The 26,000-nt window shown below is 43.9% G+C and overlaps 1 protein-coding gene across 3 annotated transcripts in view; it reads right to left on the reverse strand.

The window, feature by feature from the left end:
* The window catches only part of LOC128890222 (transient receptor potential cation channel subfamily V member 5), a 34,117-nt gene extending 10,127 nt beyond the window's left edge, over positions 1-23,990 (reverse strand). Inside the window, exons 1-8 of one of the 3 annotated variants that reach the window (XM_054148523.1) lie at positions 22,435-23,990; positions 21,810-22,035; positions 15,156-15,271; positions 12,819-13,049; positions 10,949-11,100; positions 2,698-2,914; positions 1,385-1,546; positions 810-1,007 (exon numbers count right to left, since the gene is read on the reverse strand). In XM_054148523.1, coding sequence (XP_054004498.1) covers positions 810-1,007; positions 1,385-1,546; positions 2,698-2,914; positions 10,949-11,100; positions 12,819-13,049; positions 15,156-15,271; positions 21,810-22,035; positions 22,435-23,256 — 2,124 coding nt within the window. In that variant the 5' untranslated portion in view covers positions 23,257-23,990. Of the gene's footprint in view, positions 1-809; positions 1,008-1,384; positions 1,547-2,697; positions 2,915-10,948; positions 11,101-12,818; positions 13,056-15,155; positions 15,272-21,809; positions 22,036-22,434 lie in introns of all 3 variants that reach the window. The other 2 variants (XM_054148522.1, XM_054148525.1) reach the window with 2 other exon arrangements.
* Between the last annotated feature and the right edge of the window lie 2,010 nt (positions 23,991-26,000).

Here is a 26,000-nt window from a genome sequence, read left to right on the forward strand (position 1 = left end):
ATGAAAAATGATCGTAAGAGAGGGTGAAAAGCTTGCTCGAAAAAAAAAAAGAAGCATTAACGGAGGAATCGAAAATACAAGAAATTTTCGAATCGGTCAACCAACGAAAATAATTACAGACAATTGTGATCGTTCGTTACAGGAAATTATAATTTTCGAAGTTCAATAATGCATCGAAATCGCGGATTATTATCAAACCCACTCCCACATTCGCGGATAGAAAATTTTACATAAATTATTAACAACGCCGATACTCGTTCAAATTTAAATCATTAATTATTCCAGGTACATTTGCGCGCAAAAGTTACGAAGTATGGCTCGAAAATGAAATAAATACTTCTGTTATACGCGTCTACCACGCATTCGTTAGACTATAGCTCATTAATACTTTAATCATACTATCCTCTACATTTGTTTTCCCACTTGCAGCCTTCGTTACACATTAATTCTACGCTATATTTCTCTCCGTGAAATCACTCTTGTGATTTGACCTAGGGCGTGGAAAATGTTGGACACTTCTTTTTTCTAATTTGAGAGAGTAGTTCAGTTCGAGGTGTATTCGTTTCCCCAACGACCACCAAATTCGAGAATCACGGCGTGGAAAGATTAAAAGAGGCATCCTGTGAATTGTCGAGCCAGTGGCTTCGCAAAGCATGGGGACACGTAATCGAGATTTAAATCGACGCAAAACCGCCGCGAGTAATGCGCGCAAAGTGAATAGCTGCGAGTTAATGATTCAACGACGCGTATTTTCGAAAAAAAACGAAAACAATAGCGGGGCAAAAAAGCACGATTGACGACGGTATCACCTTCCAATTCACCACGGCGCCTTTGCGTTGCTTCGCCTTGGTTTTCGATTTACTTTTAATAACCAGGACTCCTCGCTGCTCGGAGGCAGGGTTGTTCGGGTCGTCGCCGGGACCCAGCTTGATACTGTATTCCTGCAAATAGTTCTGCGCGTCTTTCTGCGATACCGCGCGCTCCAGGGAGACCACGATTTTGGCCCACTGAAACCAGTTCAGACGCCTTAATATAAAACTTTACCTCCGACGGTCACTCGGAGACGAGACGTAAAATGTAAATGCGAATCGTTTAATGAAATATTATAATTTTATTTCGCTGCCGGAATGCAAACTTATTGTTCCTTATCGAGGAAGTAGGGAGGACTGGTCTGAATTATTCAGGAAGGTGGATCGTGGATTGGAATGGGTGCGCTTAACATAGTAATTATAAAGGATTCGATCGTTTACAAAGGGGGAAAACATTTTATTTTTGATTGATAAAACTTGTCAGAGTATCAGGTGTGCTTTCACTCGGAGTGAAACAATTCCTGTTTCATAAAAAAAAAAAAAAAACAATTTCCAAAGTTGGAGGAATTATTTACTTGTTTCACCCATTCCTTCTCGCTCTGCTCGATGACGTGGGCGTAGGTGTTGCCCATCATGGCGATCAGCATGTTTAGGAGCAGTATTGGCACCAGGACCATGAATATCGCGAACACCGTCTTGGCCAGATTGGGGTAGGTCGTGTAGCCGAGGTCCGTGTACTGGAACAGGCCAGAAACGATCCGCGCATTGTTCGGTCATTGTTTCCGCTAAACAGCCCGGAAATAAACTGCACACGGTGCAACAAATCAGTAAAAATACAATCGTGTCGCGAGCAAGCACGCCGGAATCAACCGATGGATATCCAAACGGGAATCCGTATTTCCCGATGCGTTCTACTTTTTAATTCGACGCATCTGAGCGAATTGTTATACGAACTGTAAAACCGAGCAATGATTTTTACTGGACGCTGAGTGTTTTATGAAACTGGGTATCGGTGTACGTGCGGGCAGAGTCGTGAAAAAGGTGGAAGCATAGGGCGCCGTGTTGGGAGACGATCGAGGCTACGCAAGGTTCAGAGAGAACTTTGTTTGGACAAAGGTATTTCAGTGTCAGACTCTATCCAGACTTGTTTTGTTTAACACCTGATCTTCGAAATTAATTTTTGCGTTCCTCAGTGAAAATCATGGCGACCTTAATGGAAGCTAGGATGATCAAATAAAGGACAGCGTGTGTCACTGTTGCCGCAAGCACCGAAGTACCTAAGCACGGCCATAGCTGCGCTGAATCTCTAATTTCCTTGCGGCAAAATAAAACAGTGAACACAAAACGAACTGAACAGAGATGAAAAATAAACGTAATACATTTGTCGCGAACTGGAACGAGCTATCCGTGATTGAAATTCAAGATTCATGCGTGCACGTGACCCATTTGATGTCCACAAAGGAAAAAGCGATTTGCGAGAATTTAACAATTACGACATGGCTATAATAGCAAAGACTGACCGATCTTTTTTTCTTGAAATAGTGCATACATTTCAATCGTCGAGGCTTAAAAATACTTGCACCTTCCGTAAGAGTTGCCCGCAGACGGTAACCCAGAAAGGGTTGACAGGACTCTGTATTAAGGAACTAAGAAAATTAATTCCAACGATGAGGGGTTAATACAAATAAATCTGAATATATTAATTGTCTCGAGACAAAATGTTAATCCTGTAAAGGTATTCACGAGTTTTCAACTGGCAACGAATGTGTTACGTATCATTCACACCCCCAAAATGACGCTGGAGCTAAGGTCTCATGCTGGTGGACGCGTACACGTGCGGAATTGTGCGTGGTGCGACAATAAAACGGTGATTTACGAGGTGGCTTACGTTATAATCGCCGAGGGTTATCTGAAACAGTGCCATCCAGGTCGAGTGATAGGAATTATAGAGGGATGATTTCACTCCCGGGAAGCCTTTGTACAAAAAGTAGAACGACTGGCAAAACCCGAACAGCACCACCATGTAGATTATCCCGAAAGTCAACATGTCCCCGGTTATCATGCTGTAGACCATGGTTACGAATGGACCGGTCAGCCGGATAGCGCTGTTAAAACAATCAAACGATACAATGCTCGCGCGATAATGATGCATTAAAACGCGTCAACGATCAGATACCGCAGCGTCGCTCGTGTGCACCCGTTCTCATCGCTTCTGTATACAACGCGTGCTGCACAAGGCTGGGACGAGGACGGGGAGGATCGGCGGTTCGCGGGGGAGGATGAGGAGGAGGTGGAGGAGAGTCGCTCGCAGCGTTTTGAAATAATGCCACGATCGATTCACTGCGGTATCGTTGTGGAAAGAGCGAGCAGATATTAAAATAATACCGAGTCCGGGGTTCGCCAGACTGAAAAACGTTAATTTTCGCTTTTAATCGCTGGCAACACACCTACCACCCTCGGGTCATTCTTATTCTGCGACTTCGAGTCAGCCGTACGAGTATATTTACCGTGGTCGCATAATAATAATTAGCGTTGATTTAATTTACACGTGGGAACCTCGTTCAACATTGAAACTATTCCATGCAAATCAGAATGGGGGTTTCTTAGAGCACGAAACTGCATCTCAAAGTTAAAATCCATTTGAATCAGACTCTACGCGTCGGCGATTCACCCTATCTTCCTAAACAGCCTTCCATTTCAATGTCTATTGACTCGACTGCTACCCGTCTGGAGCAGTGCCTCTCAACCTCTCGAAAGCCCCAGCTAAATTGCCAAATTGTATTTCTTTCTCGAAGAAGCGAACGCTTCCTTCCCTCATGGTTCTCCATTTTTATTCCGTATCCACCATCGAGCCTCTCTTTCTGCACTCAACTTTATTTCTACTATGAGATCAATTTTTCTTCCCCTAGAATATCGAATCAAATGACACTCAGGAAGAATTCCTGTTCCTTTTGTTTCCCTTCGCAATGGAGCGTCTACACCCTGGGCGTCGCGACGACTTATGCTCTTTGATGAGGCGTAGCTCGGACAATAGCGAGGCGTCACTGTCGGTGCAATATCGATGAAGTATCGTGTTCCTTTCAGGTATGTATCTGCCCGTCGCGCAACAGATATCGATCCTTCGTGTTTACTGTCAGCGGATGTAGGTATATTATGGACACGATTAGCGTCAGTTTGCAGACAGAGAGTCAGCTAATGACTTAGCGTTAGATCTCTGAATTTTCGGGCCGATTACGGAGACATCGATCTAGTTCGTGATGGCTGGGCTCTAATCCCTGACAGTTTGTCGTATTTGATGCAGATTGGAGTCACGGTTGCTATAAAACGGTGATTAGCGCGCCAAATTAAATGGCAGCTCGCGCACCAGATTCGAGCGACAGTTTGCGACAAAATAAGCTACGTATCAAAATTGAAAATGTGGTTTTCAAATGAATTTGTGCCGTTGGATCTTTGATTTAGGTACTTGTTGTTGTTGTTGTTGTTTTTTTTTTTTATGTAGAAGTAGAATAAACTTTATATTTCATTTTTAATATTTATTTTCACGTGTATTCGAGTGTTCGGTTCATATTATTATTTTATCCCACATTTGAACTTTGGAGCCTTCCGAAGAGCGCTCAGACCTAACCAATGGTATTACGCTGCTCAAAATGATTTAGAATCCGCGCCGCTGGACAATGCTAGAAATTGTGCCACGTACCAAAGATGAAATATTATCTATTTAAGAGAATAATATTTTTGCCGAGTGTCTACTTTATATGCATAGCGTGTCAGCCTTTTGAAATATTGGATAAGTTACTAAACGATAAACTCATTCGAATGGATGGTCCTGTGATTACTTTGAGCAGTTGCTTGCTACGGAGAGGCATTCTAACGACCTGTTCCAGTGTCTCTCAAACCGTGCACGGTGGTGAGACTTCCTCATCTCTCTAAAGATGATGTCCCCGATTCTTAGCATTCCATTAGAATCGAGAAATCGTAAACATTGTAATCCATCTCCTACAAAAGAGAGCCCCTGGCGTGTCCGGGTGAAGGTGATCGAGAACCACTGTCAAATACGATTTGTTTGCACCGCAAATAGTATCCGCCGTGAGAAAATTTAATTACGTGCGACCCGTGTCGTTGAACCGTCAAGAACGATGCGCGCATATTGCGTAATATAAGAGGTCATTGTATCTTGCTTGTTATCGGTTTACAGGTCATCGGGACGGTCAAACAAGTTGGAAACAAAACGCCGCAAAGAGAGATACGGTTACTCCTATTATCAGCGGTATCGTGTTGTCCATCGTCGTTGTTACCAGTTCTCGTTGATTATTCGATTTACCGACGGGGATCGTCGTTCAATGAAATTGAAGCAGCGCTGAATTCGAGCCAAAATCGCCAACGGTCGCCGATAGACAATGAACGCCGCCGATTAAAATCGATTCCCCCGACCGCTCGACGTCCCCTCGCTCGCGAAACGGTTTTAATCGCTGCGCGATTTCTTTTTTTTTTTTCTTTTTCTTCTTCATTCTTTCCTTTATTTTCTCTCCTTACTTTTCCTGCTTTTTCCGCGGGGCTGCCTACACGCGTCAGTTCCAGAAACGAGATTGAAGAGCGACAAGAGTAGGAGAGAGAATCGTCTGAAACCAATCGAGAGATGACACAGTGAGAGAAGCATCGATCGAGCTGCCATTAGGTGGAACGACAGCTCGGTCTCTCCTAGCTTCCTTTAATCGATTGCTGACCTTATCTTGTCAAGGGTTACCGATAGTCATAAATCTCCGGTTTTTCCTGCCCCCGTAAGTTCAAGGGAAGGTACAGTCGCCCCGGGAAATAATAAAGTGGAAATACTTGAGAACGTCCGCTGGCTGGACCAGGGATCCTCAAAGCCCTCGATCAAGATGGCTACCACGACTTAAGCCAGACGTGGGGAACCTTTCCTAGGTCGAGGGTCAAAATATCATTCTGGCTTAAAAGTCGAAGACCAAATTATTAAACAAAATAAACGTTTCAATTTATTTAACATGAAGAGCCACGTTCCATAAAAATTGAATTCGTTTCAGCTTTACCATCTTTCATCTCACCTTCCACGTCTCATAGTTCCTACACATTCACTGATTAGTCATCGCAAAATATTCATTTCCAGTTGGTGTGATCCAAATATCAGCTAGTCAGTTGTTCGAGCACTTGTAGCTAATACCTTATCTTAATTAATATCTTTTCGTAACATAAGATCGGATTTACGCAAATCTGGTTTGGTTTAGGTATTGGACTTAGAGGCATCGGATAATTCCCGCTGATTCCAAAGCATTTGATAGGCTTACTGTTTCTGGAGCATGACGTACATCCTCTACGAATAATGCCGCGCAGCCACGACATTAACCGTTAAACTCCTCGATCCGATCGTTTTTAAACATTTAAATTTGCAATTTTCTTATGTACGAGGTGGCTCGACAGGCGTCCGAACTTCTCGAGCACGCTCTGTGTTTAAAAATAAGATTAAAATGTTATCTTCGTGTACACGGAATATAGCGCTTCGTTAAAAAATTGGAAGAAAAATTTTGCATTTCAAAGCGTTGCCTTTCGATCGAGCCTCGCCATCGACGTGAGATTAATTTTATTAGAGTTTTCTAACTAATCACCGTAACTTTTAATAGCTGTTAACATGCTACGAGAAAGAAGAATGTTCACCTGATTATTAATTTAACATTAGCTGGTTTTACAGAGGCTTTTATCTATTTCCCTTCCAGAAACTTTCATACCGTTAAATGTCTTTTAATGCAACTTTAATAACAGAGGCTGCTCATTCCTCTCTACTTTCTTTCGGAGTTTCAAAGCCTCTTAGACATTGAAACTTTTATGCTCAAACCATTATTTTCGGTAAACGAAAATAAGTATCTTTGGCCATCTCTACGTCTTCCCACGATAGTCTTCATTTATCATGTCGCGACCCCCTAAGAAAAATACATGTAATCATAGGATCATCGACAAGAAAATTGTGGATGAAATAAATTTCTGAACGATCGAATAATATATTTTGTGTCAGAGCTCGATTCAAAATTGTTGAAATTTTCTTTCGCCTCCGTTTTTATCAGGGGTGCGATGCATTTTTCTTTTCACAGTCAACCAATTGTATCCATTCATTTTGACGAATGCACAATAGAATATACATATTTTTCATTCGTTGAAACAATGTACTATACCGTGTATCTTTCGGCAACGCCGATGATTTGTTCGTTAAAAACATTTGTAAAAGTTCCCTTCAATGGTCCCAGGTGAAAAATAGTCTCTAATTAGTACATCTGCGTCCATTCCCATTCAAACCATCGCATTTATATTAATGCTGACATTCTGTTTGCCGTGTAGCTGCGTTTCTGTTGCAACTATTCAACAAAGTACGCTTTAAACCGTGTTTGTAGAGCATTTTCGGTTTATTTTTAACCGCGAGATATACTAGAAAAATTTATACGGATACTTGTCCAACGTGTTGTTCACGTGCTCCACTTTTTACACACGCATTTTCCAACGCGTACGTCTCCACAGTTCGCGAATTAACTTCAAACGTTTTTTTTATAAACCCGAGGCTACAACGTAAGGCAACAGTGAGCCGTTTGATATCGAGTGTTGGTGGGTTTGTTTCGCGTATATTTTCTTGCATTGCAAATGTATTTGAGATGAATTCATAATTAATTCATTAACGTACCGAGGAAGTTTGAAATTTCAAACGAAAATATTCCGCAATAAATCACGGATTAGTATTTAAAGGGAAACGCTTGGAAAATGGCCCCGACGCATCGAATTTCAGTTAAATTCAGATTGAATTGGTGACGTGCGCTGTAAATTGAGCCGTGTCGGCCCTATGGCGGGAACCGTACGACGCCGATTGTACTTAGGCTTTGCCACGATTTGATCGAGTTACGTGGAAATCGGTTTCGTCTTTCGCCAATGGCAAAGCGTATGTCGAACCAGGTATAGCTGACAAATCTGAGCAAGCCTCTTGGATGGCATACATTCGATTCATACTTGGCCCGTGCTCCTCTCTACGGATTATACCTCGTTAGGATTGTGAATCTGAACTATGTGGGTTACCATCTCGAAGGTAGATGAGCCACAATTATGTTCGCTTCATGTACCCATAATTAGAACTTCGGACATGATGCTTTCGTTCCGACGAATGTGGAATATTCGAGCCCTAAGTATCCCCGAAATTTAACGAAACTATTATCAGTTTCGGATAATTATTCTGTGCGAGGCAACGCGCGCGCTGGCACTTGCTCCCGTTTCTATAATTATTAGGCGAAATGCTGCGGGGAAAATCACGGGAACAGTTATCGAATTCTATGCATAACGGCAGGGGAGTATTTTTAATTAATGTATATATTTGGCGATCACGAATCTAAACGAATATGCCAACTGTGTATTTAATAAGCGCTCAAGGAGACACCTAGGGGCTCAGTTATAAGATTCGATTCAATTTTGGGACTCGGAGAGCTATATTACTCTACGGAATCAATGTTTATTGTATCAAAGTTATTAATTTTATTAATGTTCGGACTCACAGAGGTATGTTACTCTACAGAACCAATGCTTGTTTCCTTAGCCCACTAATTCTATTAATTTTGGGACCAATGGATGTCCACAAAACACCCTTAAAGACGACGAAGAAGGCATCAAACGAAAGACTAGTCGTACGCAGGGATAGCCGGGAGCGTCGCGTTTAAAAGCGGCTGCATCGATCTCCAGTTAAATTTCGTGCGAAATTAATCTCGGGCGCAACGGTGGCTTATTGCCAAGTCAACGGCAGTAGTTATGGAAGACAAGAAATCTGGTACCGAGTGTTCGAAAGCCTTTGAGGAATTACGGCCCTGTACGTGTACTTAAACGGGAAAGCGAAAGACAAAAGGGCGTCCTGATGGACACTAATTACGGTCCTGGAATGCAGACGCTTTTACGTTACATTGCTCCAATAAAGAAAATCCGTTTTCATCCCGGTACAGAAGGGATAATGTCCTGACTGCTTTCAGGCTGCGTCGTACTGAATTAAATTTACACTTCTGGCATTGCGAACCTTTTTGTTCGATACGGGGCGTTGGTGAATTATAGTTGCTTCGCGAGCTGATTCGATTCAGGAAATATAGGTGGTTCGAACCAATTAACATTACATTTGTTATCATTCTAAATTTCCGTGGGATTCATTGGTATTTTGGTCGGATAAAAAACTCGTTTAATTTATTATCAACGAGCTGTGTCGTTCAGATTTCTGAAAACAATTCCGTGTAAATTTTACCGTGCACTGTTTCACGTTGAAGTGAAAATGTCAAGCTGTGAAGTTAAGTAATACACATCTCTTTTTGCATGTTTATTTAGCAAAGGTGTGCCACGTTGAAAGGCACCACTTAATGTCTGTTTTATGACAGGTTGCTACCATAGCATTATTTGCTTTCTCCGCGTTTCCACACTGTGCTCAATTAAAGGAACGCATTCCCCAGCCATTCGAGGATATGGAACCAACCAGCAGAGATGAAACAACGTTACGTACATACTGCGATGATGCAATTATCGATCGCCCTGTTCGCGGATCATCGGAGTATATAGTTTTCGCTCGCTGGCGAAACGAAGGGTAAAGAGAGGAAGATAACCATGGAAAGGTGAATTCCTCGCGATCCGAGGGAAAAGAATCAGTGCCACCGACAGCGTGTGTTGTGTCCTTTTCCTTGCGAGAGCACGTCCTCGACCGAAGGCGGAGATGTTCCGTCAAAGCGACGTTAAAGCCGTACGAGTCAAAGCGAGGTTCGTCGGCGTTGCCATGAAATCGCGGAGACGGCGGAAAGCAGTCGTCGCCGGGCACAGAAACGAGAGGAGCTGAAAAGTTCTGCGGCAATACCTGCAGGAAAGTGCCCGCGACGAAAAGGACCTGGGGGAAAAACGATTGCCAAGAGAGGCGTATATGGTAATGCGAAATAGCCGGCATTATCTCGCTGTAAATCACCTAAAAAGAGGTTTGAAATCTGCTGGCGCCTGCCTCCCGCCCCCTCGATTATAAATGTCTTTCTTCTGGGTGTTCCGTTCGGTGTGTTTCCGCGAAAATTACTGGCAGAGGGATATAGGATCTCACGTTTTTCATTAACATAAACGATAGGCTGGACAGGATCGATCGAGATCGTTTCGATGCACGCGAACAACAACCCTTGAAAGAACCTTTTGGCACTGGTGGTTTCTTGAGCTGCTATTACGGAAACATTTGCATCGATTAACGGAACTACTCGAATAAATATTGTAAGAGTAGAATATAACGAGAGCAGATTAATCAACCTCCATTAATAAAAATATCATAATTACTCATAAAGTGTATCTCAATGATAAAACATCGCGTTTCGAATAATACGTACAACCGCAGTTGCATGACCTACGCGCATAACACTTATCGAGCATTTTTTTATCATTCTTCATGAATATTTCTGTCGTAAGTTTACAACACAGAGACACAATTTTCAAGCATAAAACGCTCATTCAGCTCTGCTGTTAACTTCTATATTATTAGCAGAAGCTGATAGAACGAGTAATTCATATTCTATTAATGGAACATCGCGCAAAGTTATACTAGAATTAATTTCTGTTTATGAACGCTCCCGTGGCTAATGAAACGATTACGTACACTCATTGGGCCCCCGCACTCATCACGCTACATATGCTCGCATAATATTCAAACGAGACACACGTTAATGTGCCTAACATTATGCGAAATTTATGGTCCTCGGTGGAACATCAAAAACAGATCAAAAGTTATGCCACACGTTTGAGGCAGCAGACGGGCCAACTCAACTTTCCTGCTGTCGACTTAACAGGTACCTAGTGGCTAAATTTATGAGTTCTAAGATACAATGAATATTATTTGGAGTACATCTGCGCTGGATCTTTTTTCGTGTTCAGTCAGAATTGGGCATTATCGTCATTTCTAAGACACGATAAATAATTAGGAATACATCTAGCCAAATCTTTTTTCGTATGCGATCAGAATTGTATAACAAAATATATTTAAACGAGTGAATGATACGAAGTAATTCACATTTTGAAAGAGTTGATAGTTGATAGTAGTAACAATAATATACTGTTGATAGTAGTAACAATAATATGAAATGCTTAATAGTCGTATCACTTACCCAGCGAAGAACATGAGTAGAAACCACGAACAGGGGACAGCGACCACCAATATCGCGTCTTCCATGTGCCTGTCGCCAGCAAGACGGCACGGAATGCACGCGAGTATGAGCAGGTTACTAATCAAGAATATGAGCTTGGCGGGCTCGTGGCTCTGAAAGGTAAATGCGCAGGTGAAACGTCAAAGGCAGCAACGTATTCTTGCACGCTTTACGACCACCCGCAGAGGAATCGATACGCCATGGAATTTCGGGCCACAACGGCGCACAGTGGGACACATCTAAGATTTTAGTGCCCGTTTTCTATTGCTTCGAGGGGCGCCACTGTCAAGAATTTATATCGATTATATTACAATATTGAAAAGAAAATCTTTAGAAAATTGTAAGGCTAATAGAATGAAGCGTGAAGAGTATACTCTCTCGAGCCTTAAATAGGATTAGTTTCTAACTTCGATACTCTTCTAATTGTTCACGAAACAAAGTTTAGCGAACGAAATTAGCTCGATCGATCCCCGACGATCTTCCAGGCGACATCTTTTTTAATCGCACCACGTCACGGTTACGATTGGAACGCAATCGCGCTTAATAACGCCGCGATACACGTAAACTACGTTGTCCTAATTACTATATCGTACAGCCGATGTCTGCGCTATCGACCGAACGAGGGTAATTACGAATTATGCATTCTCTCACTTACGAGAATGCTCAACTTGTACCGTGATTTACGAGCAATTCTCTCGTTACTGGGCAAATTAATTCGCGGACAATAAAACCCTTTAAGGGTTTCTCGTGTCTTGTCTGCGGCCGCGTTTCCGTCGGTCTCTGTTTACTGTTTACGACTGTGGTTTACAAACTTTAGAAAGCACCACGAAAAGAACGTTTCTCTGCTGGTGATATTATGATTAATTCTTTCGGTTAGCCCTTAACCCTCCTAGTACCCTACCGTCGATATATCCGGATTTGCGAAAATGTTACAACGATCGTGGGTGGAAAATTGCGTGATCTGTAGATCGAACGTGTCCTATGTCTTAAACGTGGCCTTCCAGGGTTGTGGACTCGCTAACTGGCGGAAGAACGCGCCCTTAATATTAATGGGGATCTTTATCTCTATTCTTTTCTATAAAGATGACAACTGAGAACGTTTGGTATCATTGAGACTAGATTGTTAAAAATAGAAATTTATAGAGAAGAAAATACAAGGGAATAATTTTAAGCAGAACTTTAAGAACTTCACTCGGTGGTTTCAGAGTTCTGATTTTTGGAAATCGGTCCACGGGGGTCGGTGGTCCCTCGGTTAGGCAAATGTAGCGTACAACTGTCCAAGTATCCCAGTTTATGATGTTGCAGGCAATAAATTAATTTCCATGGGTACTAGGTCCTTCGCTGCCCTCGTATGCTGAATCCATTTATACCTCGGCCCGTATATACAGGGTGTAGCGTGATTCCTGATACTACCGAAAGGGAAGCACTTTGTACGAAAATAAGGCGGAAGTGTGCTAGTAAATCCTGTTCGAACGTGGCCCGGTGAAAAGTTCCGTGAAAATTTGCTTTAAGACGTTGCCTTCCATGCTACTTACGTTAAGTCCCACAATTTTCCCGAGAAAAATACCATCCACGCCGCGCGCGAGGAAAAGAAATCCGTCCTGTATTTGGAAGTACCAGCGTTTTTGCGCGGAGAGACCTCGTTTTCCCTGTAACCGTTCTCGATCCCCCGTTACAGTTCACTAGCCGTCCAACCTCAGGTAAGAAGTATTCGAAATTGCTCCACTCGGCGCATCACGAGCCACGGGAACAACGGGGCATTTCGCGATCGCAACTTTCACGGGTCAGGTCGATCGGAATAGCGAAACGCTGAGGGAATAGAGACGCTTACCAACTGTTTCATGAACGACAGCAGACCGATGTTGATGATTTCGCCGCCTAGTTGCACCAGAATGTAGCTCAGCACGCCTATCACGGTGATGCACTCCGATATCGTGCGGCCCGCGTCCGTTATTTCCTCTGGCCATTTCAGGAGGTCGGTGTTCATGTCGGAAGGCCTCATGTACACGGCCAGGGACAGCGAGGTCAGGTGAAACGCCAGGATTATCAGCCGCTTCAGGAACTGTAACTTTCGGGGAGAATCGATGGAATCTGTTGTGATTAATTGGGAATCGTGTGTGGGAGGATAAGGGAAATTTTTTTCAGAGGGTTGGACAACCTATACTGTCGTGTTAGATATATATTCGTTACAATGAGAATGCAAATTGTTGCTCGGTCAAGGTCTAACCATAAGGGTTGGAAACATTTATTTTACTAACTCCTGTACACACATAAAAATACAAAATTATCGTCAATGTCGTACATTTCTCATTTCACTGAATCCCCTTTACTTTCAAAAAAAAGTCTCTCATCGAAAGATCATTTTATGTGCATGGACGAGCATGATATTCTATTGGAAGCTCCCTGATCCGTATTATCTACTTGCTGTTACAAGTCTGCAAATCATGGACACGTTAGATTTTTTCAATAACCCCTCATGAAAAAGTCTATAAATCGTGCTCCTTTTTGTCAAGCGCACGAGGAACAGCGGAAAGTAATTCGGTTGCATTAGTAGGGGAAAAAATTGCCATTTTACATGGACGTAATGAACTTTTCTATCGGGATTTTGCTCGCTTCGATACGTTACTGTATCCGCTTCGAAAGAAATAGATTACACGATGCCGTGGATTGAAATCGATAATGTAGCGAATAAGCAACTAATCGAACGAAATTAACGGCGATTTTATGTACAGGGTGGTTAAATTTTCCGTAAAAATTGAAGCAAGTTTTCGTAACTTCGAACTCCGAACTATGCGTAGAGTAGTCCTGATGATGTGCTACCGTCAAATGGGACTTTGTGATTAATTATACTAAAACCATGCTAATCTCTGTGTGCAATATCACACCGTAATTGGTCATTTGACGCTTGTATGCGGTTTAAACGTGACCATGATTAGCACTAGGAGTGGAATATGTCATGGATACTGTGCTATTATAATCTTCTGCCATCGAACCACGTTACTGTTTCTTGCGTGTAGACATCGAGATATTTCGTTGTAAAAAGTCCGAGTAAAAATAACTGAAACTCCCTTTTGCTCGAGTACCAAAATAAAAATTGTAAATATTCCGTGCCATTCGCGTTCCATCGAAAAATCCTGAAGCCCCATTTTGGAAAATCCTCCACTAAATTATTTCTAAACAAGGCCCTGGTTTATTGTTCGAAAGCACCGCGTTCGATAGTTGGTCATCGAGTCGCGCGACCATAATTCCAATCAATTCAAGCGCACGACATCGACGACCATCCTGAGATCATTCACGGATTACCAATACTATCGGGAAGCTTCGCGGTGAATCGAAATCGAAATAAATCGTTCGTTTATTCGTCGTCGGTGGATATCCCCCCGCCACTCGTGGATTCAAGTATTGTGCGCGATGACAATCGCTCGATGTCACTCCAAGTCTACTCGAAGTCTACTCGACGTCACTCAATAATCACCGGAATAATTTGAAATGCACGCGCATTGATAAACACGCGCCACGAAAACTTTCCACCTCCCGGCGTATTCGAATAACTGGGACAGCTGACATCTGCCAATTATAATATAATTACGCGCCCGCGTCACCGCTTGGCGTTTCAAGAACGATCAAAATAGTCGAACGACGAATATTAATGCTCTCGACGTGCGCTTGGCGTTTCTGAACGTTCGCATTGGTTCCAGTTATTTCTTAAAGCGAGGCGTCGATAGTATTATCGAAAAGAAGTTGAATATAATCGCGTGGAACACCTTATTTAAATTGGCATGTTCGTTTTAATTCTGCATGTCTACGTTACTGCTTTCCTATCGCTGCTAGTTTTCAAATCATTTAAACTCTCACCCTGAAACCTCACTGTCACTGATATTAAATAAATTACTTACGAGTACCACGCGAGTTGTTCTAGTCGAAAATAATAAGCCATCATTCAATTTATTATACGCTCAGTTCGCAACGCAGTAACCCATGGATTCGACTAATCAATCGTTTAGCAGCCAATCAACCAATTGGTTTCAAAATCCCCCAAGGTCGATTATGCACCCAAATGAGCTCTCTTGCGTTTTCAGGTCGGAAAACCTAACGTGGTTCGGCTAAAGCTGTTGAAAAATGCCTGGGCGGAAATCAGACGAGAATATTGTCACGTGGACGCACTTACCCGCGCGAAGGTCTTCCATTTTTCCTCAAGTAATCGCTGAATAATACCACCGTCCAGCATGTTCAAGTGCTCCTCCTTCGTGCCGTTCAGAATGATAAATAGCGCGGAGTTCCAGTCTGAAATAGAAATTCGGAGAGGACCATTTGCGGTTAATGGAACATCACTTTAGGGTTCCCTTCGTCGCGATAATTATGGGTTTTGCATTAGCGTAGACTCGGATATACGTGTGTATATACATATATATGTATTAGATGCAAGAGTTCCTCGCGAGGGAGAGCTTTTTCTGCAACCACGCCACGTGCGGTGCTAAACTTTCTTGCGTGCGAGAAGATAAAAGTTTACGCTACTTTCGCGCACGAAGAATTCCACGGAATCGTTAATCTGTCGGCCAAACTTGCCCGCGAGCTCCCGAAACTCGGCTCTAATGTTAGTTCGATGCGGTGGTTGAATTTCGGCGAACCCATAAATGCGAGTACTAAAGGCTTTTCGAAAGTGTTACTAATGTAAAACGGGATGAGCTTTCGGACGTTTGGGGGAGCACCCAGACCCGCCCTGGAAGACAATTTACACGAGTTGAAGAGATGAAAACCGGTGAGCGGCTGTGAAAATGTGTCTGTGTGTGCTTGCGAGTACCTGTGCTTGCGCCAGGGACGGGGCTAGACTAATTGGGACCCTGGAGTTCGGCGGAGTTTCAAGAGACCTTCGTTTCTGTCAAGTGCATTACGAAAAACAAATTTTAATGTGGAGATACGTGTCTGTATTTTAAAATGTATCGAGTTGTAGGACCTTGAGGAGTAGCTGAACAGTTATAAACACGTGGATTTTAATTTCTTGTTTCTTTCAAAGCAGATGGAACATGTTAATATATTAACATATTAATTATAAACACTTTCATTTGACATTCTCAAACGAACCATTCACTTCATTCCTGAGTACTCTTAAAGCCCGTAAATCAGCTTTCGACGCCGATGTACGAGATCAAAGGTCTGGAGACTCGTAATCCATAAAACTGTTATATTTACATAAACAGAGGAACTTCATTTTTAAACTGAATTATATCCCGCCTTGTTATTTAATTTAAAGATCTGTCTAAGAACTAGAGTTATTGGAAAAAATCGCGAGTAATTCATCACGTACGCAGCATTGGAAAAGTTAGCAAACTGGCTACCGCGGGATGTGTCAATATCACGTCACAACTTTTCCCTGATTCATCGTCGAACTTTTCTCGAGCGGAATTGTAACGGAAGATGACAAATGAGTTCATTGTGAAATTGTTGCAACCAAGAAACCGGTGACCAGACATGGTTAAATTGGTAGTCGGAGGTTTTCTTGTGCTCGGTGGAATGGTTTCGACGCGATTCGCGGATGAATGGGAACAGCGATCGCGACAGGGAAGGCGTGGCTCAGAAAATTTGGACGGCTGACAAATATTGTACAACGGCCAATGAACTTTTAACCGTGCCATCCCGTATTGATTATCGACGTATATTCGACCGACTTCGCGATGAAAAATATCAAGGATTCATTTTCGACTTTCGCGAACTTGCCGCATGCATCGATCGACCCCTTTTTTGCTGCGCACTTTTCTTTAAGCCGCATCGGTCTTGGAATGCGTTTGAAACCTCGGATTGCTAATGTCTGGGGAAAGACGTGACGGAAAGCTCAAGTTTCGCCACAGTTTCATCTTGGGTGACCATTTTAGCTGCCAAATCTTTTGTGTTTTCAATGAGATGATAGATGGTATATTCATAGATTGTTCCTTTACCAGGAAACAGTTGCCAAACTATTCGAATATGTCCTTTACGACTAAAGCTCCTCTTCGTTTCCTCGTGAAGATTAGAGACTCCGATCCTTACTGCTAATACAGCATAATCTATACGTTTGAGAACTACAGTGGTTGCGAGGTTATCTAATTCAACAGTACCAACTCCCGAATATAAACTACCGATAATACGGAAAATGGAGTTAAATTATACGTTCGATAAACACTGCAATACTCGATACCAAGTTCCGCCGAATTCTGTTCGTTATTTTCAAGCGTACAATGTCTTTCGTAGTAATTCTTCTTGTGCCGCAGGCGTCTGCGTCGCGTCAAAATTCATAGTAGGACGGTCCCGATCCACCGTGTCCTCCAGACTCTTTAATCACTCGTCGACCTAAGCAAAGCTGCTTTCACGGTGGCTTAAAGCGTCAGGAAAGTTCGCGGTTCCATTGGATATTTTCAAGGAAACGTTTTAACGCTCGGTGCGTCTGTTGTCAATCTCCAGTCTTCTCTCTCTTCGGTCTGCGGCTACATCGATGGGAACTTCCCCGGCAGCTTTTGGCTGGGAAATTGAATTTCAGATGCGCAAGCAAAATTGCAACGAATATCCGCGTTCTCGTCGAACCGTCCGAACTTCCATTCAATACTGCCATCTCGAACGATGGAATCGGGTGACCAGGACCGTACCTAGGCCCACTGTCTCTTGCGAAAGTGAACCATTCAACCCCTCGCACTTGGAGTCATTGCAGACACGCAGAGTGTCTTCGTCCCTCGATTGCTCTCATTATTTTTGAAGCCCTGAAAAATGCAATCCTTACAGTTTCGTTGTTTTTGACATTCTATTAAATTGTTGTATTTCTTCCATTTAATCGAAAACTGCCACGCCCTGCGTCTACCCCAATTCCTCTTCTCCCTTTCGAGTGTACCACAGAGTCGGATCTTCGTTTCAACTTCTACTTCAGCTTGTAACGATCTGGTGTATTCGAAAATAAGGGCTCCGATCCTCCGATCTTCAGATTTACATGACAAACTTTCGAGGTTGGTGGACCTGGAGAGGCCAAAGTTGGCACACACGGCGAACTTAGCGGTACACGGTCGTTACCGCAACTCGTAATTATATCTAACTCCTGGAGCCAGACCTCTGAGAAGTTTTCCCTGACGGTCCCTCGCGCTTCTGGCCATTCTGGACCAAACCATCACGGCCAGTCCGCAAAAACGGACGTCGTAGCCGAACTTGAATAACGATTTGCCTTTAGCCCCTGGTCCGTTGCCCCGTTATCGTTGATAATCATCCCTAAGTGCTCTGCTCAGATAATTATTAACGTTTTAGCGGAGGCGGCCATCCGTGTTCAGCGTAATCGATTTAAGCTATCTTTCCGAGCTTAATTCCATCAGGGAACATCAAAAGTCGATCGCCCGGTGATGTAATAGATCGCAGATTATATTAGAGACCTCTGTCCCCGTAAACGCACACACTCGATGAAGTTTTGACCGAGGACAAAGGGGTGTCGCGAATTTTATTTACTCCACGCTATAGATCCACTTTTTCCTCTCGATGGTAGCCAACGGCTGCGAGATTTGCAACGCGATCGACGAGCAAGTAATTTCTAAAGTAGCTCGAGCACGTTTCGACATTCTACAGGGCCCGCAGCCGCCATTGCACCGAGGATTCCACGCGATCCTCGGCTTTCCTCAATAAGTGGGGGATGTCTTTGGAAGATTTCCTTCGCGAAAAGAAAGTGAATACACCATGTGCAAGCTCACCTAGAACAAACGAGTCTTCAAGAGCCTTTTAGACTTGACACCGTCCTTTTTTGGAATCTCTTCATTTCTATTCAGAACGAGTGAAAGCATCAGAAAGTACCAAGAAACAGCTGATTACCTTCTGTTACATTAAAGAAAAGTGCAAACGATCAGAAAAAGGGGCGCGTCGAAAGGGATAGCGTGGATATCTACCGTGGTCCCAGGCGAACTGGTTGGCTAACCAACTGACGGACCCTCCTCGGTTGATTGGCCTTGGCTTAGAGTAATTAACCGTACCCTGTAGGAAGGAGCAAGCCGAAAGTTCACCCCCTCTGATATACTGGCGTCGAACCCCCTCGCCCCTTGGCGTCGGTTCGCTCGTCTCGTCTCAGCCGTCGCTGAACCCCATCGGATGACATTCACGCCGTGGCAAAGACGCCTATAGGAGGACGAAGAGACGCGGGGTAGGATTGCACGGAGGGGTAAGCGAAGGGATAATGGATTCCGAAACTAAATGAAACGCGAGCACCCAACTCCGCGTCCGCGGCTAATCTCGAAACTTCGTTAAATGGCCGTAATTGCATCCTGCAACGACCCGCTTTCCCTTGTCTTCCTTCTTACCCCGCCCCGCGACCCCAACACCGCCGGTTCACCCTCTCTGCGCAATCTTCCAGCCAACGTCGGCCCTATGAATCACCCGAACGTCTAGAAAACTCGTCGACGGGTACATGCATACATCTACTTCGAAACGGCGGCACCGGAAACTTCGATACAATTTGGCAGAAGTCCGATTGCAACGCTCTTTAAATGCAGATCGCGGTTCGGCGCGTCTCCACGGGAGACGAATCTCGACGAAATTAGGGGGAATATTGAATTCTCGCTCGATAACGGCGGCGAAATATGATTGTTCGCGGGATGATCGAACGATGAAATACGGGGCTTTCCAAAGGAAGTTTTGGAACTTTTAACCCTTTCCACTCTGCGCCATCCCGTTGCAAAATAAAATAGTCTAACGTTGGAAACGTGTATTCTGTCTTTTTACCCTTGATTGTATATTCTTATAGCATTCTTGAAGCGTTGACATAAATCCGTTGTTTGCAGAGGGTTAATATCGGAGAATTAAAGGAAATTAAATTCGAGGGTGGAAAACTGAAACAAAATATCCATAGCGAATTTTATGAAAGCATTGAGGGCAAAATCGATCCCCGTAGCAACCTCTGAATGAACTATACAAAATGTTGGAGATTCAAATAAAAACTGGAATGTGAGCTTGAATGAACAGAGAGAAGAAAGCCAGTTCCAAAAGTGCCTCCTGGATTTTTAGGTGCGCGTCGAGGCACGTGCGACGTTTGAAATGTATTTGAAAAAATTAGATAACGATATGAAATTTCGGTAGTGTTAGGAACGGATGTTCCAGATTGGGCGATGAATCCATTTGAGGTAAATGCAGTCGGTGCTGACGTCATCGCGTTACAATCTTTGATTGAGTTGCAGTGTAATTTAACCGTTCAAGCTGGATTTAACCCTGAAGATAGTTTCTGTATTAGTAGTAAAACTGAGAGACAATTTCGATTGTGTTCATCGAATATTCAAGAGCTTCGTATTTCCCATGGACTTCCCGGAAGCTCTATATCACTATCAAATTATTCGAGAAAAATTAAGTCGAAACCATGAAATAAACTGTTTCTGTGGGAAGCTTCATTCTCGGGGAAATTAATTTTGGAAGTTTGTCAGGTACGCGCGCGATAGAATCCGACTTGGTTAACGAGTCTGTCCATTACTCACCGTTTCGACTTGTGTTGGAGTTCGCGGTGTGGCGTTCTAGGTTTCAATTGGCATTCAATTCTACCGTTATGTTTTTGGATTCACTTGTTTATAGGTTCCATAATGGATAGTTTTCGTATTAGCACTCTGCTTTTGTTCTGAACACGATGAACGAAGTTCGTCATTAAATGAACATGAAATAAAAAATATCGAGCAACGATCCAACCATTGATTTCTCGAGTCCTGGATATCCTGCTCCATTATCTCTTTTTCGTTAACGATCTTCCACCCTTCTCCGCTGTTTAGCGAGCGATTACTTTCTGATACTCCGCGCGGAGCCCACTTTCCTTTTACATTTTCCCCGTCATGTACAATTGTTCTGACACAGTTCTAAAGTGCACTCCCAACTAACCTTCGGAGCTGCCTCAGCGTTGGCGACGGATCCCCCATCGAGCATTGCTTGCAAATCTTCGTCACCCGCTTTCCTAGACCACAACGTGGCATGTCACTCAAGTCGAAGTAACAGGCTTTAAATCGTTGGAACCAATTTCCTCGCGCGTCATCCCGACCCTATACCGCCGGAGAGAAATGATAAAAAAAAAAAAAAAAAAAAAAAAAAAAAACTCGAATCGCAAACGACGCATTTTTTTTCCCTCGTCGCTGAAACGTCGAGTGCTCGCTCCAACGGTGACCATTTTAAAGCGAAGTGTTTTTTTGAGGTTACGCGGGTGTTTTTACATTGTCGTAGGCGAGTTTCAATGGAACAAAGCTCCGCGGGTTGAAACAACAGCAGGTCCGGGGAAACAATTGAATCCAAACCGCGAAAAGGAAGTGGGGAACAAAACGTCTCAAGGACATTTCTTGAATTTAAATGGTCAGGTGATGAATAGTATTCGCATTTTGGTCGCCTTATCTTGGGTGGGAAAACAGGTTCGTTCCCTAGGAGGACTTCCAGGGCTTCGTTCAACCCCCACTTGATTATCTTTTAAAGTTGTACACTGTCTGTTAGAGGCAGAGGCATCTCAACATTATCACATTTCGTAGATGGTACTATTTCACTGAAAGCTGATGAAGTTTAGGAGCTGAAACGATCCCAGAGACTCGATGGAAGTCTTCCTAAGGATTGATAAAGAGCCAAGACGGAGCCAGGTTCGAGAGACGAAATCGATCGACAAATGTCGATGTTGGATTAGGTAAAAAAGAGCCTGGCTATATTGCATCAGGAGAGATCACTCGGTAGGTGCTTAAAGACGATTCGGCCTTGAGCCCTGACAATTATACGAAGGCACGTCACAAAGTGAGTGGCCACTTCAGCGTGCTCCCGAACGACGAACCCCCGACGACGATTCTCAAAACCGTGTAATTCGATTAGCATTACGACGTACTTGTTCTGCCGTCGGGTAACAGCGTGTCGAGTGCATTGAGGGGGTACGCCGAGCAGGTGATATTACTGTAGCGCCAGAATTCTCGTGCAGACAGTTCCAACATCTCCCGAAAGACCTCCGCGCGACCCAGCTGGCAAGCGAGCGTCAACGGGGTCAGTCCGGCAGCATTCACGATCCCATTGCGAGCAGGAAGCTTCGGATGACGAAGGGCATACCCGAACATGTCCTACGTTACACAGCTTTTGTACTCGATCTAGCGGAAATCTCAACGTCCCAGAAAAAATAGACTGTGGGAGACTCTTTTCTAATACTAGTGATCCTCTATGTAGTGATCGAGCTAATCGACGCCATTGAGGCGAAATTTAAGCGCGTTTGAATGTAAATCAGTATGGGTCAGCCTGACAGTCACCGTGGAGTCTTTCGTGCTTTTTCAAAGTTTTGTATTTGGCTCTGAATATAGGACATGCGACAGGTTCGCAGCCCTTTTTGAAAGAAACTTTGTGTAGATAGAAATGTACCTATAAAGATTAGATCAATCAACTGTTGTGTTCTACGTAGAGGACCCAAGACCCCACGTTGACTGTTACGAGTAAGAAAAAATCATGTCGACATGTAAAACACATACCAATTTATCGCAAACTACGACCATATGCAGGATCATGTTGCCAAAAGAGTCCTGTTCGTCGGGATCGGCGCCCGAGTCGAGCAGTAAATTATACACACTTTCGTTGGCGCAGCAGGCGGCCCAGGCGAGAGGATACTCGCCGAGATAGGCTAATCCTTCGTAATCCGTGTTCTTGGCAGGATTCATTCTCTGCTGGTCCCTGGGTAGGAAAAAACTGCCGATCGCGCGTTGGGAAATTATCGCGCCCGCCTCGACCAGGTCTTGGACGAGTTCGTTATTGTTGTACGCGATCGCCAGGTGGAGGGCACTGGCGCCAAGGTATTCCTCGCCCTCGACGACGTCAATAGCCAAACGTGGAAAGCACTTGAGCAGGATACGCGCTACTCGTGTGTGCACCCTGGTATCGCATATAATCAGAACATGTAGAAGAGCCTCTCCGAGCGAACCTCTATATTGCATCTGCCAACATGCCTCGTGATCGTTCCATTGAGCCAAAGGGTCGAACCGTGATAAGGAAGCCTCTATCGGCAGCACGACCTGCTCGAGATCACGGAATTTCCAACGGAGGTACTCGGCACGGTTGATCGCCTGGCCCTTGCCGTCGGCGTACATCAGTACACCGAACTGTTCTCTGATCAACTTTTCGACTTCCGCCTGGCCGCCCAGATTATACGACTCTATCAGCTCGCCGCCCTTCTTGTAATTGGCTAATCGGTACAGGAGGCATTGGTCCTCGTTGCTCGCCTGGCTGATCACACGGTCAAGGATCGAGCCAGCGTTGACCTGGCTATCGCGACCTCGGCACGAGCAGACACCACCCATTCAGACATCCCTCTTTATCCTCTTCCGCGTCCTCGAATCGTTTCCCAACCACCGTTTGTCCACTTCCACGGCTGCCACTCCGATACCGTCGCCGCTTATCAACCCACGCCCGAGTGGGATCTCCGTCGAGTGTTTTCAGGTATCCTCAAGGACGACGAGGGTCGTCCCATTTTTCAACGCTACCAAGTGGACGCAGGAGCACCCAGCCCGCGTGGCTAACCGTGATCGACTCCGTTGATACAGCCCTTGAGAATTCCCTCGGGCCGTCGAAAGGTGGCGGACAGGTGGAGAACCGTACCCACGGCTATAGCAACCGCGCCGTGTGCGCCAGGTAATCTATAAACAGTGCCTGGCTCCGCTAGACACGGCGGGGTCACTGGGTGACGGCTTCGCCTTTCGGCTTTGTGTCAAAATTGATTTTTCTACCCTTGAACGGTGCTTTCTCTTGGAATCTATATTGTCCCTGACGCGGAGGACCGTCAGGATAACGCTTGCAAACTCCAAAATTAATAACTATTTTTTTAGTTTCTTTTTTTCGTTAGCTTAAAAGAATTCATACTCAAAGTACTCGAGCCATTTTTTTTTTTTTTTTGTATCTACCAGGCACTCGAGATGCTTCTTTAGCATTCTATTGCCACGAATGCTAAGCTTTCGATTAGATTGGCATCGAAAACGTGATCTTCAATTTGAGATTTGAAAATCAGGTCACCTCTGCCTCACCGACAATCATTTTATTGACACTTCGATTTTCCAATATAATTAAACCTAAGCAAACATTATAGCTGGTTGATTTGGTGCTTCGAACGTCTCGAGTGCAAAGGGTTAATATACATTCCCCTGTTTCGTTCGTCTAACGAGATTATTTTCAACGATCAAGTAGTTTGTCGAATGAATTTTAGCGGGTTTGACGGTTCTTGAGTGACAGGCAAATATTTGCCCCACTTCTCGGTTCGCCCAACCTTAACACTGTTTGCGACGTTTGAATATGCTCACGGGTAATCGTCTAACCTGACTGGAAGCGCACACAACACGAGAATGCTTATGTGAGAATTACCGGAAGCACCTACCAATTTATTATTTATTTTGTGTCGAAATGTAAAGAACAGCAGAGATAGACGAATCTCCAATCGGAATAAGAATTTCGAAAGAAAAAATCAACTCCGTATTCCACGTCTGATTTATTCGAATGACTATTGTTCCAGGAAACGCAGAGTAATTGCTCAAGATTGAATTTTTCGTGAAAGGGAATGAGCACGCAGAACAAACATCATTCGACGTTGTGAGACAGTGGCGTGATTACGAGTCGAGGTATTGTCGCTGGTAGGGTCAATGGAAGCCGGAAAACACCTTTTCAAATTGATTTCCACCAGACGAATCGCCGTGGAGAATGTTTGACGTTTGTTGCGTAAAAAACGTACGTAAATAGCCTCGAAAGGAAAACGTGGATTCGCGATACACGTGTATTATCTTTTTTCGTTCCATATAATACGATGTTTACAGAATCGCGTTTTTTTCCACTTTCTGACCCGCGATGAGATCGTGACAAACTCGTTTGCCAGAAAGATACGTTAGCACGATTAACAATTAATTAACTGTTCCCAGATGCGAGCAAATTTATTTATTTTCTACCCTCGTTATTGTTTACGTATATAGTGACGAACGTCCATTGATCGATTACGGAAATCGAGTAGTTGTTCCAGTCTATTGTTTCATTTTTCCCCGCGAGTTAGTCATTCATTCCAAACTCGTACCAACATGGACACGTCAGTATTTAGAGGTAGACCTTATACGTCAGAGAAAAGAAATATATGTGTATACATTTAAGAGGTGCAATTACGTTATTTCCAGTCACGGTGACTCACATTGGCGTCGCACAATTGCGCTGGCACCGGTCACAGTAATATGTACTTACATTGCACCATTAACCGATAATCACAAGGATGGCGACACGTTAGTTTAGAAATTGTACAGTTGACATTTCGATAGTCGCTGAGTCTTGTTTTATCAACGTTATCACAAACCGCAAACACGTTCCACGTTCAGGTGTTGTAATATAAAATGTTCCAAATCCTCTAGGCTATTGCTCTTCAATAAAACGCAGATAGCAGGGAACTATGTTGTTATTAAAAGATTCTCCTTTCCTAATTCCGCCGAGTAGACATTACTCAAGGTGTTGCAACGCTCGTTTCTGTTAATTCATCTCCAAGTTCTCTTTTTTACAGGCATTAGCACACCTCTCACAATGCAACATCTGTTTCGAAGATAACCGCATTCGTAGATGGAGGAAACCTTGAATCCGTTCGCGACGTATTAATATAATTCGTCGTGTGCGAAACGCTGAAAGGAACGGCACGCGAGCTATTGCGTGTAGCCGGTCGAGTAGAAATCTCAATGGAAGTCTCGGGGTCAAGTGAACAAATTCAACGGCGGGACGCGGATAATCCCGTAAAAACGTGCATCGGGCAACGGAACTCGTTCCCTCGCTCCACAGAAGCACCATGATTGCAAGTGTGCCAGACTCTGCCGCGAGTACGTAACCGCTAACCCTCCATTGCATAACGCGCTCGATCGGGGAACCAAGATGAAGAATCCCTGTAAAGTTCATCGAGGGAACTGTACAGGATTTGCGCCAGACGGTTTCTTACAGGGACGTCTAATACCTCTACAAATTGGAATACTTATCAATTCATGAATTCAACGGGGTGAGATAATTCAAGTAACGCGAGCTGGTTACTTTGAAACCA

This window comes from Hylaeus anthracinus, unplaced genomic scaffold (genome assembly GCF_026225885.1).
Source record: "Hylaeus anthracinus isolate JK02 unplaced genomic scaffold, UHH_iyHylAnth1.0_haploid 12000, whole genome shotgun sequence".
Lineage (NCBI taxonomy): Eukaryota > Metazoa > Arthropoda > Insecta > Hymenoptera > Colletidae > Hylaeus > Hylaeus anthracinus.